We start from the raw sequence: 16,222 nt of genomic DNA, 5'->3' as shown, positions 1-16,222 counted from the left end.
CCGCCCCCTCCCGCCCCCCAGCCTTCCCCAAACCACCAAATCACCAGGCGCCACCAGCCCTCGGTTAACGTTTCATTTTAATCCGTTAATAAAATAACAGCGAGTGCAAAACGCGCCAACGCACTCACGGAATTCACAACAAACACGAACGGCGCCTCAGCCTACACCCGCCCGGCCCGGCTGCGTCAGGCACTGCCGTGCTAATAACTTATTTTTTATACAATAGTGCAAACTCACCAGCACCCCACGAGCAATATTCAGCGCTTTTTCTTTCAGGCTCGTAGGCGGGTGCCAAACATGACCGACAATGCCCAGGCGGGGGGGCAGAGCCCGGCCCGCAGCCCCCGCCCCCGGGGGGCCCAGCCGGTGAAGGCGGGAGCCCCGCCGCCGCTGCCGCCCGCCTGGGCACCTTCGCAGCCGCGCTGTCCCCAGCAGCACTTCGGCGCAGGCAGCGGTGGGCGCGTTAAGGGAGCGCGGAGGCCGGGAGGAGCGGCCGCGGCAGAGCTGCGGGCCCGCCCCGGGACAGCCCGCCCCGCTGAGGGGATGCCCGCGAGCAGTCCCCGCACGCTGCCGAGGGCTCCGGCGCCGCTGTCTCCGTGCTCACCAGCTTCCCAAAACGGTACAAACCTCTCATTTCTATTGCATGTGCCCCGAATGCCGCGTCGGGCTACGGGCCGTTGTCTGTAAATGGGGGGGAGCGTGTGTGTGTGTGTGTGATCTGAGGATGCAGGCACAGCGTTGCTGCTTTTGGTAAGTGAAATATTAGATATGAAGTGTTAAGGCAGATGCATTTCAGTGACGTGGGAGAAGAGGAAGGCACAACAAAGGAGAGGGAAGCACACACAACAGAAAAATCACTGGAGGCAGGAAGAGAAAACAAACTGCTTCCAGAAAAACTAGAACATGAAGCTAGCTCTGGTAAGGGCAACGGCACAGAGCGTGTTTCCTCTGAGAAAGCCAAAGCAAATTTTCGTCACAGTTCTCAGCTTGGATGAGTTACCTTCTACTTAAATTCACATTCAAAGCAGACCCAGCCTTACCACCACCATTTTTCCACAGCTTGTGATCCCATACTACCAGACAACAGGAGGCCAAGACCTCTAACCAAGGTCAGAGGAGGGTGTTAAAGGAAGCAGCACTCATGCTCTCACCCACTGTCATTCTCCAAGAAACCCAACAGCTAATTTGCTGTCGTTCTTTGCTCTCAACAGAGCCATTTAACAAAACAAACCTGAAACACCAGCATCTTCATCTGTAAAGTAACCTAACTCAGATCACAGCTTACTAGATGTTCCAGATGGCTTGCCCGCGAGGTGTTTGCGGAAGAAAGCTTGGATCTGCTGCCAAGCATCTATCTGTGCATCGCAGTGTGCCTTGGGCTCCCCTCCCCACAGCACAGGCCTGCCAACTAGCAGGTGCATTGAGGCTGCACACATCGGGAAAAACGGGGGTTCGATGTAGTGCCCTGCTCCAGGATAACAGACTATCTCAGGCTTTTCCTTTCCGTGAGCTTGCAAACGTTTGCTCCCCTCAACTGCAAAGAATTCGCTTTTCCAGTTGTGATCATCTTGGCCAACAATGAACAAGAAGCGACACTCTGCCTTCTCCAGAGGGATAAAGCTTTGGCAGTCAGGCCCTTCTAGTGGGTTGTTCAGTACATCAATAATATCAGCAATCCCAGACTCGTTGACCTTGATGCGTTTTGCATTGACACCAAGGGGTGGAATGGTGATGTCCTTGTAGCGGAGCACTGTGCCCACATTTGCCACCGAGCCATTGATCAGGGCGGTGGCTGTGATGCCCTTTAGGAAGGAGGCCATGGAGACGCACAGATCACCCCCCTTTGAGAATCCAAGCAACCCAATCCCTGGACCTTTAACCTGGAGGAGAGAGAAGAGAAACCACAAGCAATGAACAATGGCAAACGGCTTCTTTAAAATGTTGCCATGTTTGCAGCAGGGTCTGCCCTGAATCTAGACCCCAGGTACAGGATCTAAGGACCTGTGTGCAGGGCCCACACCCAAGGGACCCTGAGGCACTCTTCTGTGCTTGATTTATGATCATAAGCCCTGCTGAGACTGCAGCATCATCCTAATAAAGCTACAAGGCCTGGTGCTGAAGCATATGCAGAGGGTACAGCTGTGCTTGCAAAAAGCATGCAGATGCACGGTCCCTGATTCACTTTGCTTATAAGGCAGTTTGGGGAAGAAGAGGGAAGGGGCAGGGAAGGCCTCTTCTACAAATGCTCCAAGTCAACGATGGCTATGAAACTGTCATCAGTTATGATAATGTATTTCTTATATTCAACCACTGTGTTTGATTCGCCTACTAATAAGCTAACATGAGGCAGTGGACTCCCTATCAGCTGCTCTCCTGTTCCTCTAGTATGCTTGGTGTCTAACTCACAGTGTGAAGGAAATATTCTGAGGTACCTTACTCGTTAAAATGTATCTTTAAAAAATAACCTATTAAACCCATTTTTCTAAGTGAATTGTACAGTCCCCTGGAGTCAATCTAGAATAGGTTACCCTCCTTTTCTTTTACACAGGCAAATTAACTAGAACAGGAAAGCTACATGATCTTACAGGGTGCTGAAATCCTCTACGGATGTTGGAAGGTTAGCTAATATCACAGCTGCTCCAAAAGACCCTCAGGGGTAAACAGGCGCCTGAGACGGCATCAGAATTTAATACCTTTTGTACCTTATCATGAGTGTAATAGGCTCCAAACCCACTGACTCTGAAGCATGAAAAGGGACAAATGAGAACATATGGCTGAAACTTTGCAACATGTTAAAAGCACGGTGAGGGTATCAGCAGAGGTGTTCACGGAAGGCTACGGTACTGCTCTCGAGGGAAAAAAAAGGCAGAGGGGAAGCAATTTTCAGGGTTTTTTGGGCAAAGAGGTGGCATGAGCAGTTGGGGTTAGGGCAACTGAAAACCAACTGAGACCTTTAAACAGCTACTCATCTTTCTGAGGCTGACGAAGGTATCTGAGTTCTCCAGAGAAACCAAGTGTTGCCTTGTGTAATTCTAGTTATTGTCATGCACAGATACTTGGAAGGAGATGCAGGACCAAGCAGGGTTCTCTTCCAAGAGGTATCAACTTAGAAGGAACCCCAAGTTCACAACTATATACTAAAACACACGCTCACCAAATATTACCATTTGGAGTGATTTTAACAGCTTATACAATACACAGAAACAAACATGTACTGGTGGACTTCCTTGAAACCTGGCTCACAGAAGGTTATCAAGTGCTCCATGGCTGAAAAGGGCATTTAGTTCTGAAGGACATTCTACAAAGCATAAACCTAAAAGTCCTGCTGGAAGTCCAATAAACCTCCAGGGAACTAGAGGTTGCAACGAGGGTTACAACCCTAGCTGTAACACTAGTTACCAGTGTTATAGAAATTACCAGTACGTGACCTATGCATCACTGTGTCACCTGGACAGTTCAAAAGGAAGAACTGGAATAATCTGCCAGAGAACCATTGTAATGAGAGTGAGTTAAAGATACAAACCCAGTTAATTACAGCCAACTTGAATGGAGATGCTATTTTAAGTACAGCAGCTCCGCCTCATCTGCAGTCTGACAGGACCTGACTAATGAGAGTTCCCTGTAGTGAGAGTGTCAATGAAGAAACCAACCTGGCTGTGTTGTAACATATAGTTTATGGCTTCTTCAAAATATTCTAGGTGGAATTCCTTCGCCTCTTTAGGGAGATCTTCATAGTCGTAGAAAGCCAGAGCCAGCACAGAAAAGCCATAGTTGGCCAGCAGGCATGCCCTGTATTCAAGGAGTCCTCCTCCAATTCCATACAAGTCAATAATTCCCGGAAAGGGACCATTTCCTGCAAGAGACCACATAACAAAACACATTAACCCACAATCTTTAATTTGCATTCCAAATTCATAGAATCATAGAATCATTTAGGTTGGAAAAGACTTTGAAGATCATCAAGTGCAACTGTTAGCCCAGGACTGCCAAGTCCACCACTAAACCATGACCCTAAGTGCCACATCTATGCATTTTTTTAACACCTCCAGGGATGGTGATTCCACCACCTCCCTAGACAGCCTGTTCCAATGCTTGACCACATTTTCAGTGAAGAAATTTTTCCTAATATCCAATGTAAACCTCCCCTGGTGCAGCTGGAGGCCATTTCCTCTTGTCCTGTCACTTGTTATTTGGGAGAAGAGACTGACCCCACCTGCCTACAGCCTCCTTTCAGGTAGTTGCAGAGAGTGATAAGGTCCTGCCTGAGCCCCCTTTTCTCCAGGCTAAACAACCCCAGTTCCCTCAGCTGCTCCTCATAAGACTTGTGCTCCAGACCCTTCACCAGCTCCGTTGCCCTTCTCTGGACACGCTCCACCACCTCAATGTCCCTCTTGCCGTGAGGGGCCCAAAACTCAACACAGTGTTCGAGGTGCAGCCCCACCAGTGCCCAGTACAGGGGGACAATCACTCCCCTTGCCCTGCTGGCCACGCTGTTTCTGATACAGGCCAGGATGCTGTTGGGTTCTTGGCCACCTGGGCACACTGCTGGCCCACGTTCAGCCGGCCGTCAGCCAGCACCCCCAGGCCCTTTTCCCCCAGGCACTTTCCAGCCGCTCTGCCCCCAGCCCGTAGCGCTGTGTGGGGCTGCTGTGACCCACGTGCGGGACCCGGCACTGAGCCTTGTTGAACCTGGTACAACCGGCCTCGGCCCACGGGTCCAGCCTGCCCGGATGCCCCTGCAGAGCCTGCCTGCCCTCCAGCAGCTCAACACTCCCCCCAGCTCGGTGTCACCTGCAAATTTACTGAAGGTGCACTCAATCCCCTCATAGGCCTCAGAATGTGTCTTTTTAAAAGAAAAAAAATCATAAAGCAGCAGAATTGTACTCTAAGGGTCCTAAATTACTGTGCCAGTTTTCAGTAAATGGCTACATTACTTCAAGATTAAACAAGACAGCACAAAATAGCAGGCCTGCTGATGTTTTGGATGACATCAGAGAACACATGGCTGGAAGGGGTTGGGATCCCTTGACAGTCACAACTAGCCCAAATTCATGCAAATAGCAAATTCACTGCAAAGGTATCGAGCTCTGCTTCAAAAATACCCAGAAGGCTTCTTTCCTGTGCATTTCTCAGAAGACTGATCCAAAAACTCTCATCTTCTGATGGTTCCAGCCTCTCAGTTTCAGTGTAGATGTACTACAGCCATTTTTTCTGGGATTAAGAGAAGAAAGTATTTGCAACCAGCCTTGCTACCTGGTGGGGGAAGCTTTACTACATGAGGTTCATCAGGAGACAGGGACTGAAGTCCTCATGCAGGGATTGCTGCAGACTTGCAGTACTGAGAGGAGGAGACCAAGAGAGCCACTCACATTCCTGCTCAGAAGGGAGGTTGAGGCTTCCCTCAGGTGCCTGCAGACTAACACACAGAACTGGGCAACAAACCAGAACAACTGGAAATTCACCTCCAGGCACAAGGCTACAACACTGGGTCCAGCACAACCTGCTGGGACAGCACATGATTTTGGCACTAATGTGGAGGAGTTACCAGGGACAGACAGGGAAGAAAGGGGAGCGGGGAAGGCACATGCTACACAGAGGAGCTCCCCGAGTACATGGGTTCCAGAGACAAGCCTGGTGAAAGTCTCTGGATCACAGGGGGAAGGGAAGGTGGAATGTGGTGGTGGTGTGGCTGCTACAGACCACTCAGCCAAGGCAAGAGATGAGGCTTCCTACAGACCACTAGCAGAAGTCTGGACAGCTGCTGGGAGAACAACACAGCATTTCTCAGGCAATCTGAAAACCTCACAGACCCTCTCAATGATTATTTTCTGACAAAAATACTATCTGACGCTTTACTTGGTCTTTTGCTCACAAATGGGTAAGAAATGGGAATAAATGCAGCAGTAAAAGGCAGCTTGGGCTGCAGCTACTATGGCATTGCCAAGTTCGGCATGTGCGGAGAGGCTGGGATGGGAAGAGAAGCAGCAGGCTTAGGACTAGGCTTTTGGAAAGCAACCTTCAACTGACTCAAAGAATTACAAGCTGCGTTCCCTGGAAAACAGCCAGGTAGGGGAAAGGTACCTTGCAGACCAGCTGACACCACCTCCCACGGCATCTGAAAACAAAAAGGGTGCTGTGATCAATGCCTCATGCTGCATGAGGCATGTGGCCAGCAGATCGCAGCCAGCCGGGCTTATGAGGCCGCTCCTTGGAGGGCCCATGCGGCTGGCATGGTCCAGCCCCGCTCGTCCTCGGCCTGGTGCCAGGCTCAAGGGGCATCTAGAGGCAGCCTGGCCCCGGCTGGGGGGAGGCAGCACCCGCCAGGGAAGGAGCCCGCACGGCTGGTACTCACCGGGGGGCACAAAAAGCGTCGCCCGGACCCTCCCCTCTCGCACCGGGACTCTCTGCACGCCATCCCGCAGGAACGCCCGCTCATGCTGTGCCTGCGCCAGGAGCTGCCCGGGGGGCTCCCCGTGGCCCTCGAACACCTCCAGCTGCACGACGAAGGGGCTCTGCACATCCTTCTTCATCAGGCGCCTGAAGGGCTTCTGGGGCTGCAAAGCCCAGAGCAGCCCCATGGGCTCCAGGCCGGAGAAGCTGCCGCCCGGCAGCGCGGGGCAGCGGGCCAGGTCCAGCTCCCCGTCGTCCCCCGCCTGGTAGCGGGCGCGGGCCTGGAAGAGCTCACCCGCCTCGTCCCGCAAGGACGCCCGCAGCGTGACCTGCTGCCGCGGGCCCAGGCCCTGCACAGCGATGGCCAGCGGCTCGTCGAAGAGGCTGCGGGCGGCGGGCGAGAGGCGGATGGCGGGGGCCATGGCGGAGAGGCTGCGGGCGGAGGCCATCCCGGGCGTCCATGCAGGGCCGCGGCGCTGCGGGGCTGCGGGCGCGGGGCTGGGCCGGGGCAGCTGCTTCTGCCAGGCGCGGGAGCTGGCCCGGGACAGGGAGCGGGCGGCGACGTGCCACATGGCCGCGGGACGCTTCCGACTCTGGGGCGGGTTCAAAGGGCCTGTCAGGAGCAAGACGGCACCTCCCTCGCCCCGCCTGCCCGCCCGCCTCCTCCCCCGCCCCGGCTGCGGGGGATCCCGGCTACGGGCTACGTGGCCTGAGACCTGCCCAGCGCCCGGGGGCTCCTCCTCGGTGTCCCCCCGGGCTCCCCAGCGCCAGGCGGTTGCAGTGGTCGACGTGCGGGGCAGGGCGGGCAGAGGTGCCGCCGGGCAGCATCGCGGTCAGGTTCGCTGCCAGGACAGGGAAGGGCGGTGCGCAGCTGCCCGCGCAGGGACAGGTGTCCTGCTTTCAGCAGGGACAGAGTTAATTTTCTTCTTAGTCGTTAGTACAGTGCTGTGTTTTGGCTCTGATGTGAGAACAGGGTTGATAGCACACTGATGTCTTTAGCTGTTGCTGGGTGATGTTTATGCTAAATCAAGGACTTTCCAGTTTCTCGGGCCCTGCCAGTGAGAGAGCTGGAGGGTCGGAGGAGATTGGGAGGGGACACAGCCAGGACAGGTGGCCCAAGCTAGCCACAGGGATATTCCATACGGCATCATGCTGAGTATATGAACTGGGGGAAGAAGAAGGAAGGGGGGGACATCTGGCATTATGGCATTTGTCTTCCTAAGTAACCATTACACATGGCACAGCCCGGCTTCCCCGGGGGTGGCCGAACACCTGCCTGCCCATGGGAAGTGGTGAATGAATTCCTTGCTTTGCTTTGCTGCTCTGCGTGCGCGGCTTTTGCTTTACCTGTTCAACTGTTCTTATCTCAACCCCTGAGTTTTACATCCCCTTCCGATTCTCCTCCCCATCCCTCTGGGTTGGGGGGGGGGGGGTGAGCAAGCGGCTGCGTGGTGCTTTGCTGCTGGCCAAGGTTACACCACGACACCATGGTGGCCCAGGCAGGCAGGGCTCCCAGCCCGCCAGCAGCAGCCCTGCATGCAGGGCCGTGCCGTGCTGTGCCGCCCAGCCGAGGGGCCGGAGCCAGCCCCAGCCCCAGCCACGGTGGGGAGAAGCCAACCCAGCGCCAGCCCAGCACTGCTACATGTCTTCTTGCAGCCTCTTCCTCCGCGCTGGTTGCCCCAAGGCCTGGGCAAGGCAGGTTATGTCTCCATCAGGCTCTGCCCAGCCCTGGCACCTGCCCAGACGGATGGATTGGGAGGGTGGTACGGGGTGTGGGAGGCATGAGGGAGGGGTGCTGTCACAGATTCTTTAAGCAGGTTAAGAAACATCTGGTTCTCCCACTAATGGGTTGCACAAGGCTTTACTAAGGCCATTCTGTCTGTCTTACCCAGAGCTGGATCTTTTGCTCTAAAGGGAATTGCAAAGGCAGAGTCGCTTCCTCAGGCACACCAAATCTTCCTGGGAGATGCAGGTAGAGATGTCTCTTGCTCAGAGCTTCACATGCCTGACTTAGTGGTGTGAAATAAGTGGAAACATCTGAGGGAATCCTCAGCATTGTCCTATTTTCAAATACTAAGTGTTTAAAAGTATTGGGCAGAGCCTCAGTAGTCTTCTGTCCCACCTGGAGATTGCTCTGTCTCTCCGTCTCTCCTGAACAGGTGAGATGCTTTGTCATCTTGCATTAGGGCATGTCGTCTGGCACCCAGCTCTAAATGTGTGGCAATTTATGGTGTTGAGAGCAACACTCGTTGCCTTGCGGTGCTAGATTTGAGCACCACCTTGACCATATGTTGGATCAGATGCTAAGGGAAGGGGCCCAGGAGGCTTGGTGCCCCAAGAGCAATGGAAGGGTGAAGGTAAGGGAACTGTGTGTTAGTCTTCTCTAGTATCCTCGCACCACCTGGGCAGCCCCTGTTCCCAAGCTGGTACAAGTTCCACCCTGAGGTGAGAGTGTTCAAGATGCAAAGATCCCTGCTTCTAACCCAAGCCCGGCAAATGACTCCATGGCTTTCAAATCTCAGTCTCTTTATTACAATTCTCACCCTAATAACAAAGCTGAAAAAGTTCCACATCATGTGGGAGAAGATCACAATGGCTGTACATTTAGCAGAATGGCTTTTTGCGTGACATCTTGGGGCCAGAAGTATCGACGAGCCAGAGCACTTCCTCTGAGGAGAGGACAGAGAGGTGGCACAGAGGGCCAGCAACCCTTCCTGAGGCTTAACCGGAGTCACCCCAGCATCCTGGCTGTAACATCCATTCCTGCACACTTCCAGCAGCACAGAGATCAGAGACGTTTCCGTTTACGATGAGGCTTTCACCACAAGAGTGGTGAAAACCCTGGTCCAAAATCAGCATTTGAGAGGCGTTGCTTTACAGTAGATTGCTTTAAAGCTGAGGATGAGGTATGCATGTAGAGACCACAGTGATATGTGAAGTACTGCCAGGCATTTGGAAGAATAGAAGCCACCTAAGAAATGTAACTGTGCATTTTGCACGTGACCAGTTTTATCAATGGCTAATGCAAACCTGTTTGCCATTCCTTTTCTTGACACTTACCCAAGCAAGTTCAGGGAAAACCAGAAAAGGCAAACGCAGCTCTTTTCTGAGTTACAGATGTGCAAAGCGGTGGAAGATACTGCAGTTGTACGGGTGCAACTGTGAACAAGTTTTGACCTGGCAAGCCTGAAAGCATCTGCCAGGTTAGGTCATTAAGAGCTGCGTCTTTCTTGCACATTAGTTGTCATTTAAATACCTGTTGAAAAAAGCCTGGATCCGTGGCCAAGAATGAGCCTGAGCTTTAGAATAAGCCCTGAGCTCCCCACCCAGGACTGCCCGCTTGTGAAAAATGGGATGGCTTCCTATGGAGTACAAAGGGAAAAAGGGAGGGTCAAAGCAGTGCCCTGTTCCAGGGTAGGAGAGAATCTGAAAATTTTCCTTCCCTTGAGCCTGCAAAAGCTTGCAGGCTTCAGTAGCGTAATACTCACTTTTAACAACATGGTCATCTTGCCCAACAATGAACAGTAACTGTGCCTCAGTTTTCTCTAGTGGGATCAGGCTTTGGTTGCCAGGGGCTTGGAAGGCATCAGCAGGGATGTCGGAATAATCAAGAAGATTGGAGTCAATGATTTTGACCTGTTGTTCATCGATGGGCAAAGCGGGGATGGTTTTATCCTTGTAACAGAGAGGGTAAATCGTAACGGCCACAGGGCCGTTGAGGGAAACAACAGCCGTGATGTTCTTCAGGAAGGCGGCCATGGCGAGACACAGATCAGCACCTTTGGAGCAACCGAGCAGGCCAACCCCTGGTCCCTTCACCTGGAGGACAGGAGGAAATCCCCATCAGTACTGAGCTGAGAAACACGACAGCTGGTTCCTGGAGAGGGACACTGCGTAGCGCCGGGAGTTTGCAAAACACCATGGAGAAGGCAATGGCAATGATCGGTTTTTCTTCTGGACAAGTGCCAAGCACCTCCTACGCACAAATTTCTTCCACTCCCATGAAAAACGTTCCCTAGTGCTATGACAACAGCCAAGACACAGCAAACACACTGACAGCATTTGAGCACCAGTTGCAGGAGAAAAGTAAAACTATTCAGAGCTAGCGTGGAAAAGTTTTGGTAGTGGGGAGCTATAAGGATGGCTTCTGTGAGAAGAGGGCAGGGGTTGCCCCCATGTTGGACAGAGGCAGTTTCAGCCAGCTCCAAAACAGACCCACTGCTGCCCAGAGATGGAGGAGGGACAGGATGGGGAACAGAAGGTGGTTTTAGTTTTGTTGTTATTTCTCATTATGCTACTCTGTTATTTACTGGCAATAAATGAAATTAATCTTCCCTAAGTCAGTCTGTTTTGCCCGTGATGATAATTGGTGAGTTTTCTCCCTGTCCTTACCTTGACCCATGAGATTTTTTATCTTAATTTCTCTACCTCTCCTGTTGATGAAGGGGAGTGAGAGGGCAGCTTGGTGGGTATCTGACAGCCAGCCAAGATCAATCCACCACAGCTAGATACCAGCAATTTTTTTTTACTTTGTATTATTTAGACTAAGGGTTCATATGGGGGCATGTGGTGACAATTCATGAATGCTGCTTTGAAAAATGCATGTCTCTCTCTTCCACAACCTCACTACCTTGTTATGTCTCAGACACCATCTCTGTCACTCCAGATAATGGTACATGAATGGTACCCATCCTCTGCTTTTCTAGTGCATATGTGCTTGACCCTTCCTCTTTCCTAGAGCTCAGGCACCCAAATTCCTGGCAGTTGGAGCCAGGTGAGTATTTCAGCAGCTTCCTCCAGCGCTAACTCAGGCAAAGTGACAGGCACTTTACAGAAGAAGCACTCCCAGGGGAACCCAGAGGGACAGGGAGGGTGCTCCTACCTGTGGATGCTGCAGCATATAGTTCACTGCCTCTTCAAAATATTCCAGGTGGAGTTCAGTTGGCTGCTGGGGCAGGTCCTCATATTGATAATAAGCCAGAGCCAGTGTGGCAAACCCATGATTGGCCAGCAGGCTGGCTCTCTGCTCAAAAAGACCTCCTCCAAGTCCATGTATGTCAATGACCCCTGGAAAGGCATCTTCTCCTGGAGCAAACAAGATGAAGAGCAGTATTGCCTGAAATTACTCATTTAAATGTTTTTCTGGTTTAGAAAGCACCAAACCAGGTACACAACAGGAACTGCAGAAAGGCATCTTTTGGGGAAAGGACATGATTAATCACTCAGCTGTGTGGTGTCAGCAGCTGAAAAAAACCCTAGAGTGTCTTGCAGAGATAAAAAAAGCTGAGGAGCAGAACATCTTAGGTAAGGTGCAAACCCTTATTTGTTTTAAGTATTGGCAGTATTTCTATTTGTCCTTAGGGCCAACAGGCAGGGACTGTTCGGAGAAGGTGTCTTGTCCCAGCTTCTCTTCTCCCTGTAAGCAGCCCTGTAACAATGCCCACTTTACCTGGCACTGTAAAAATCCTCAAGATATCATGATTTGATAGATGTAATATTATTAAACTAGAAACGGTAAGCATTTGTGTTTGTATTGTGTCTTTTGAATGTTTGGGATCCCTTGAAAAGTGGGATCCACCCAGCCAGCACTTCATCTTTGGGAATCATGTCTCTGACTGTGATCAGTATCAAATTCGGCGTAGGATGCCATGGGTATCTCACTGGGTGATTGGAAGATCGTTGTTTGGATCTCCCCTTCTTGCCTCAGGATCCTCTTTTCCTCATCCTGTGAAAATCCTGCTCCTGTCCACCCAGTGCAAGGATAGAGGGTGTTCTGCATGTTGCATTCCTACAGCCTGGTGGGGTTTGGGACCACAGGGTCCAGGGAAGCTCCACAGGCCCCAGGCCAAAGAAGGTGCCCCTGGCCATGTTGAGGAGTGGATGCCCACCCAGCTTACCCCTGCTCTTGGCTTCAGGAGAGCCACAGGCCTGAGTGTGCTCATGCCTCCCACTCTTCAGGGATGTCTCCTGCCATGGTCTCACACCCTCCACCATGGTGGCCTGTGCATCCTGTGGAAGGTGGGAACATGCTGCTGGGGGTCATGGAGGAGAATGAAGCGCATAGCATCTGCTCACCCTCTACCCTGGGACAAGGAGAGCCTTACCATCCACAATGATACTGTGCTCTTCCTTTTGCCACTGTCAGCATGCATGCAACAGCACATCTACTGGCTCTCCATAGAAGGTGAGCATTCAGAGCAGTGGCTGTGTACCTCAGAGGCCAGGAGTGCAGTTATCTGTGGCCCATGGCTCAGCTGAGTGTCACAGGTCTCTGTGGGCTTGCACTGAACATGCACAGAAAAGGTGGTAACAGTGAATAAGGCTGCGGTGGTGCACAGGGGATGTGGGACAGTACTATAGCAAAAGCCCTTTGAGCTGTAGAGTTTACATGGCCTTAGGTTGTTTGTTTCAGAGTATCCAGCTCCTGAATCCACATGTGGAGATGTACTGTAAGAGAGCACTCCCAAGAACAGAAAATCACAATGGGGGTATCTCAGTGCAGGACAATTTGAGTGTGGTGAAATCATGGTGGCAAAACATCTCTCCGTGTAGCAGAAATACTGACTACAGAGCAAGCCTACAGTCTTTTCTAAGCTGACCATCAGCTGTGGTGAGAGCAGGATGAGAATGAATGCCTTCTGTCCTGTGCCTAGGAAACAATTCAAAGCACCAGGGAGTACAGCAAGGGCCTATCATTTTAAAACACACACAAAAGGAGCGGGTCAGGGGACACGGGGGAAACGCAGCAATATTTAGCTTACTGTAAGTGCCTCATCTCAGGGAAAGCAGGACATTTTAGATACAAAATGTATGCAGCTGGCTGCTTCTGTCTCCCAGTCAGCAGGTAGGCATAGAGGTGAGGCAAGCAAGGGAGCCCTGACCTTGCTGCTGTTGGGATGCTGAACCTCAGCCCTCGTCACCATGGACTCTGGCAGCGAAATCTCCGTGTAGGTGCCGAGAAGATGCTGCAGCCTGGGATTGTCTTGGGCAACTCTTACACCTCAGAAAGGTACTTGCACCTTTTGCAGAGCAATTAAATGACTGCCTTTTCCTGCTGGAAAGGTTTCATCCCTGTAAGTGTTCTTGAGTCCCCCCTCTTCCCCCTTTCATGAATTGATGATGCCCAGAGGACCCCCAACATGGTGGACCATGGTCACCATATAGTTACTTGTTACTGTGCTGGGGGGAGAGGGAGGATCCCCCAGACCCTCTCAGTGAGGAGGACTGTCAAGGACTGGCACAGAGCCCCTCTCCACCACTTTCTTCTGCAGCTTCTCATCTCCAGTGGCCCTGCAGGCACACTCACTCCGCACTTGCTGTGCTTTTCTCCACATTTGTAATCTCAAGCTCCGGGCAAGAAGGGTTATTCTGCCTGCTTCTGCAACCATGTCCTGGTGCCCGCACGGGCAGGTGAATTGGGAACAATCAGGTCAGGTTGGTTGGTGGTACGGGGAGGGAGGCAGGGAGGCAAGGACAGGGGCTTTCACAGACTCCTCTTTACAGAAGTCATGGAACAGTTTGCACTGACAGAACATTGGTTTAGGGAAAACAGGATGGCTGCAGCCAGTACTCACCAGGGGGCACGAAAAGCGTCGCCCGGACCCTCCCCTCTCGCACCGGGACTCTCCGCACGCCATCCCGCAGGAACGCCCGCTCATGCTGTGCCTGCGCCAGGAGCCGCCCGGGGGGCTCCCCGTGGCCCTCGAACACCTCCAGCTGCACGACGAAGGGGCTCTGCACATCCTTCTTCAGCATATACCGGAAAGGCTTCTGGGGCTGCAAAGCCCAGAGCAGCCCCATGGGCTCCAGGCCGGAGAAGCTGCCGCCCGGCAGCGCGGGGCAGCGGGCCAGGTCCAGCTCCCCGTCGTCCCCCGCCTGGTAGCGGGCGTGGGCCTGGAAGAGCTCACCCGCCTCGTCCCGCAAGGACGCCCGCAGCGTGACCTGCTGCCGCGGGCCCAGGCCCTGCACGGCGATGGCCAGCGGCTCGTCGAAGAGGCTGCGGGCGGCGGGCGAGAGGCGGATGGAGGGGGCCATGGCGGAGAGGCTGCGGGCGGAGACCATCCCGGGCGTCCATGCAGGGCCGCGGCGCTGCAGGGCTGCGGGCGCGGGGCTGGGCCGGGGCAGCTGCTTCTGCCAGGCGCGGGAGCTGGCCCGGGACAGGGAGCGGGCGGCGACGTGCCACATGGCCCCTGGTTGCTGCCTTCACTGTGTCTGCATTCAGGCTGAGGCTTCGTCTTCAAATGCTGCTTCCTGCCTCCCACACACAGGCGAGGGGAGGGGAATTGCGGCAGGAGCTGTGTGGGCCCGCACCATGCTGGGAGACATCCAGGCTGCCTGGAGTCGTTGCTGCAGCCCTGTCAGCACCCACGGCAGGGCGGGATCGGCACAGCTGGCAGCGTGGCACTGTGGGGTATCTGTGAAGGGTGGCAGCTCTGCGTAGACACTTGCTGACAGGCAGCGTGCTTATCTGCTGCGGGGGCAGTTCTCCGAACCAGGCCTGCTGGTTACTTTGCAGGACTGGACCCAGGCCAGGTGCAGGTGCAGCTCTCCGCCCTGGGCTTCTCTCACAGGCTCTTGTCTTTCACCTCCTGAACTCGGTCAGGCTCCAGGCTCCCTTTGGAAAAGGCTACAGCTGTGCTGCCTGCAGACTTGCTGGCAATTGGCACCACAGCCTGGCAGCATTTTGGCAGCTTGCTCCTGCCACCAGTGTGGGCTGCTGCCCCGAGAAAGGCCACCCCTGTGACATGATCCTGAACCCAGCAGGGCGTTGTCATGTGTGACCAGCTGCCGGCACGGGGACAGGGGTAAGGCAGCATGGCAGGCTCTGGCACAGAGCTCCTTTCCACTCCCCTCTGTCCCAGCTCCTGTCCCATGCCAATGCATGTGGAGAGAGATGTTCTGCAGCAGCAGGAACTGCTAGGAGTCGTCCCAGGGGGATCTCGTGCTCAGCCTCTGGGGGGCTCCAAGCCAGCGAGACGGGGCACAAAGGGAGCTCATTCAGGGCCCAGGCCCCACCTACCCCCCCGAGGAAAGATGTTCTGCAGAAGCTCATATGGGATGGGAGCCCACCTTACTGGTGGGGACTTTCCAAAGGGGCTGGTGTGGCCCTGTGCTAGTGTGGGTGCAGGGGGCTGTGGCCGCGGAGCATCTCAGGGCAGAGACAACCCCATGATCCCAGCGCCGCTCTCCTGGCATCCCCTGGGACTTGCAGTCTTGCACCTCTTACCAGATGACAGCAGCTGGCATGACCACAGCCTGCCCCAAGGCTCCTGTCACCCCATCTCTCCTGCTCTGTCACCTGCTCTTCTTGCCCATGCCCAGATAGAGTGCTTTACCCACGCTAGGGCAGGCCCGCAGGCATCAGCCAGCATGCGGATACCATCCATTACAAAACCTGCCAGGCAGGGAAAGGCTGTGGTGCCACAGTGAGGACACCCAGGTGCAGAAAACAGGACAGGGCTGAGAGGCAGCTGACAGCTCTAAGTTCTGTCCCAGAGTTCCAGGCTGGCCAGGAGGACACCCACAGCCTGGGGACACCCAGGACAGCTGCTTCAGCAGGGTGGGGGGAGCTGGCATTCACAAGGGAGGTGGAAACTCTCCAGAAACCAAAAGGTTGATGGCTACTGGCACGCTAGAGGGGGACAAAACAGGGATGCTGGTGGCAGTTCATCACATGCCAGTGTGCTGGGGTGAGTGTGGCTGTTCCGCCAAGGTGGGGCAGGAGGTCCTCAGGGCCTTCCACCCATAGGCCCCCTGCTCCACCCTGAGGTGAGAGTGTTCAAGATGCAAAGATCCCTGCTTCTAACCCAAGCCCGGCAAATGACTCTATGGC

General features: G+C 53.8%; 3 protein-coding genes across 4 annotated transcripts in view; all 3 read right to left on the bottom strand.

The window, feature by feature from the left end:
- LOC130153079 (dynein axonemal light chain 1-like) overlaps window positions 1–3,777 on the bottom strand; it is a 30,946-nt gene extending 27,169 nt beyond the window's left edge. The window contains exon 1 of one of the 2 annotated variants that reach the window (XM_056347520.1): window positions 3,651–3,777. The gene's annotated coding sequence lies outside the window, so the exon portion shown is untranslated. Of the gene's footprint in view, window positions 1–237; window positions 368–3,650 lie in introns of those variants that run through there. The other variant, XM_056347519.1, reaches the window with a different exon arrangement.
- LOC130153081 (acyl-coenzyme A thioesterase 1-like) lies at window positions 60–7,003 on the bottom strand. Its single transcript, XM_056347522.1, has 3 exons — window positions 6,353–7,003; window positions 3,651–3,853; window positions 60–1,880 (listed from the first exon to the last, which is right to left on the bottom strand). Exons 1-3 carry the CDS (start codon window positions 6,960–6,962, stop codon window positions 1,275–1,277), a joined length of 1,419 nt encoding a protein of 472 aa, XP_056203497.1. The 5' UTR covers window positions 6,963–7,003; the 3' UTR covers window positions 60–1,274.
- A 1,896-nt stretch (window positions 7,004–8,899) lies between these two features.
- On the bottom strand, window positions 8,900–14,753 carry LOC130153082 (acyl-coenzyme A thioesterase 5-like). The gene is made up of 3 exons (XM_056347523.1): window positions 13,965–14,753; window positions 11,273–11,475; window positions 8,900–10,209 (listed from the first exon to the last, which is right to left on the bottom strand). Exons 1-3 carry the CDS (start codon window positions 14,572–14,574, stop codon window positions 9,628–9,630), a joined length of 1,395 nt encoding a protein of 464 aa, XP_056203498.1. The 5' UTR covers window positions 14,575–14,753; the 3' UTR covers window positions 8,900–9,627.
- Window positions 14,754–16,222: the final 1,469 nt, after the last annotated feature.

This window comes from Falco biarmicus, chromosome 7 (assembly GCF_023638135.1).
Source record: "Falco biarmicus isolate bFalBia1 chromosome 7, bFalBia1.pri, whole genome shotgun sequence".
Taxonomy (NCBI): Eukaryota; Metazoa; Chordata; class Aves; order Falconiformes; family Falconidae; genus Falco; species Falco biarmicus.
Note: the sequence above shows the minus strand (reverse complement) of the source record. Positions and strands in the feature narration are given on the sequence as shown.

Bases quoted from the DNA above. Each gene is read 5' to 3' on its own strand.
- LOC130153081 (XM_056347522.1), bottom strand. From the start codon at position 6,962: ATGTGGCACGTCGCCGCCCGCTCCCTGTCCCGGGCCAGCTCCCGCGCC. The intron at 3,854-6,352 runs GTGAGTACCAGC...GGTCTCTTGCAG, and splicing joins GACGCTTTTTGTGCCCCCCG to GAAATGGTCCCTTTCCGGGA. The intron at 1,881-3,650 runs GTTGGTTTCTTC...TCTCTCCTCCAG, and splicing joins ATATGTTACAACACAGCCAG to GTTAAAGGTCCAGGGATTGG.
- LOC130153082 (XM_056347523.1), bottom strand. From the start codon at position 14,574: ATGTGGCACGTCGCCGCCCGCTCCCTGTCCCGGGCCAGCTCCCGCGCC. The intron at 11,476-13,964 runs GTGAGTACTGGC...TGTTTGCTCCAG, and splicing joins GACGCTTTTCGTGCCCCCTG to GAGAAGATGCCTTTCCAGGG. The intron at 10,210-11,272 runs GTAGGAGCACCC...CCTGTCCTCCAG, and splicing joins ATATGCTGCAGCATCCACAG to GTGAAGGGACCAGGGGTTGG.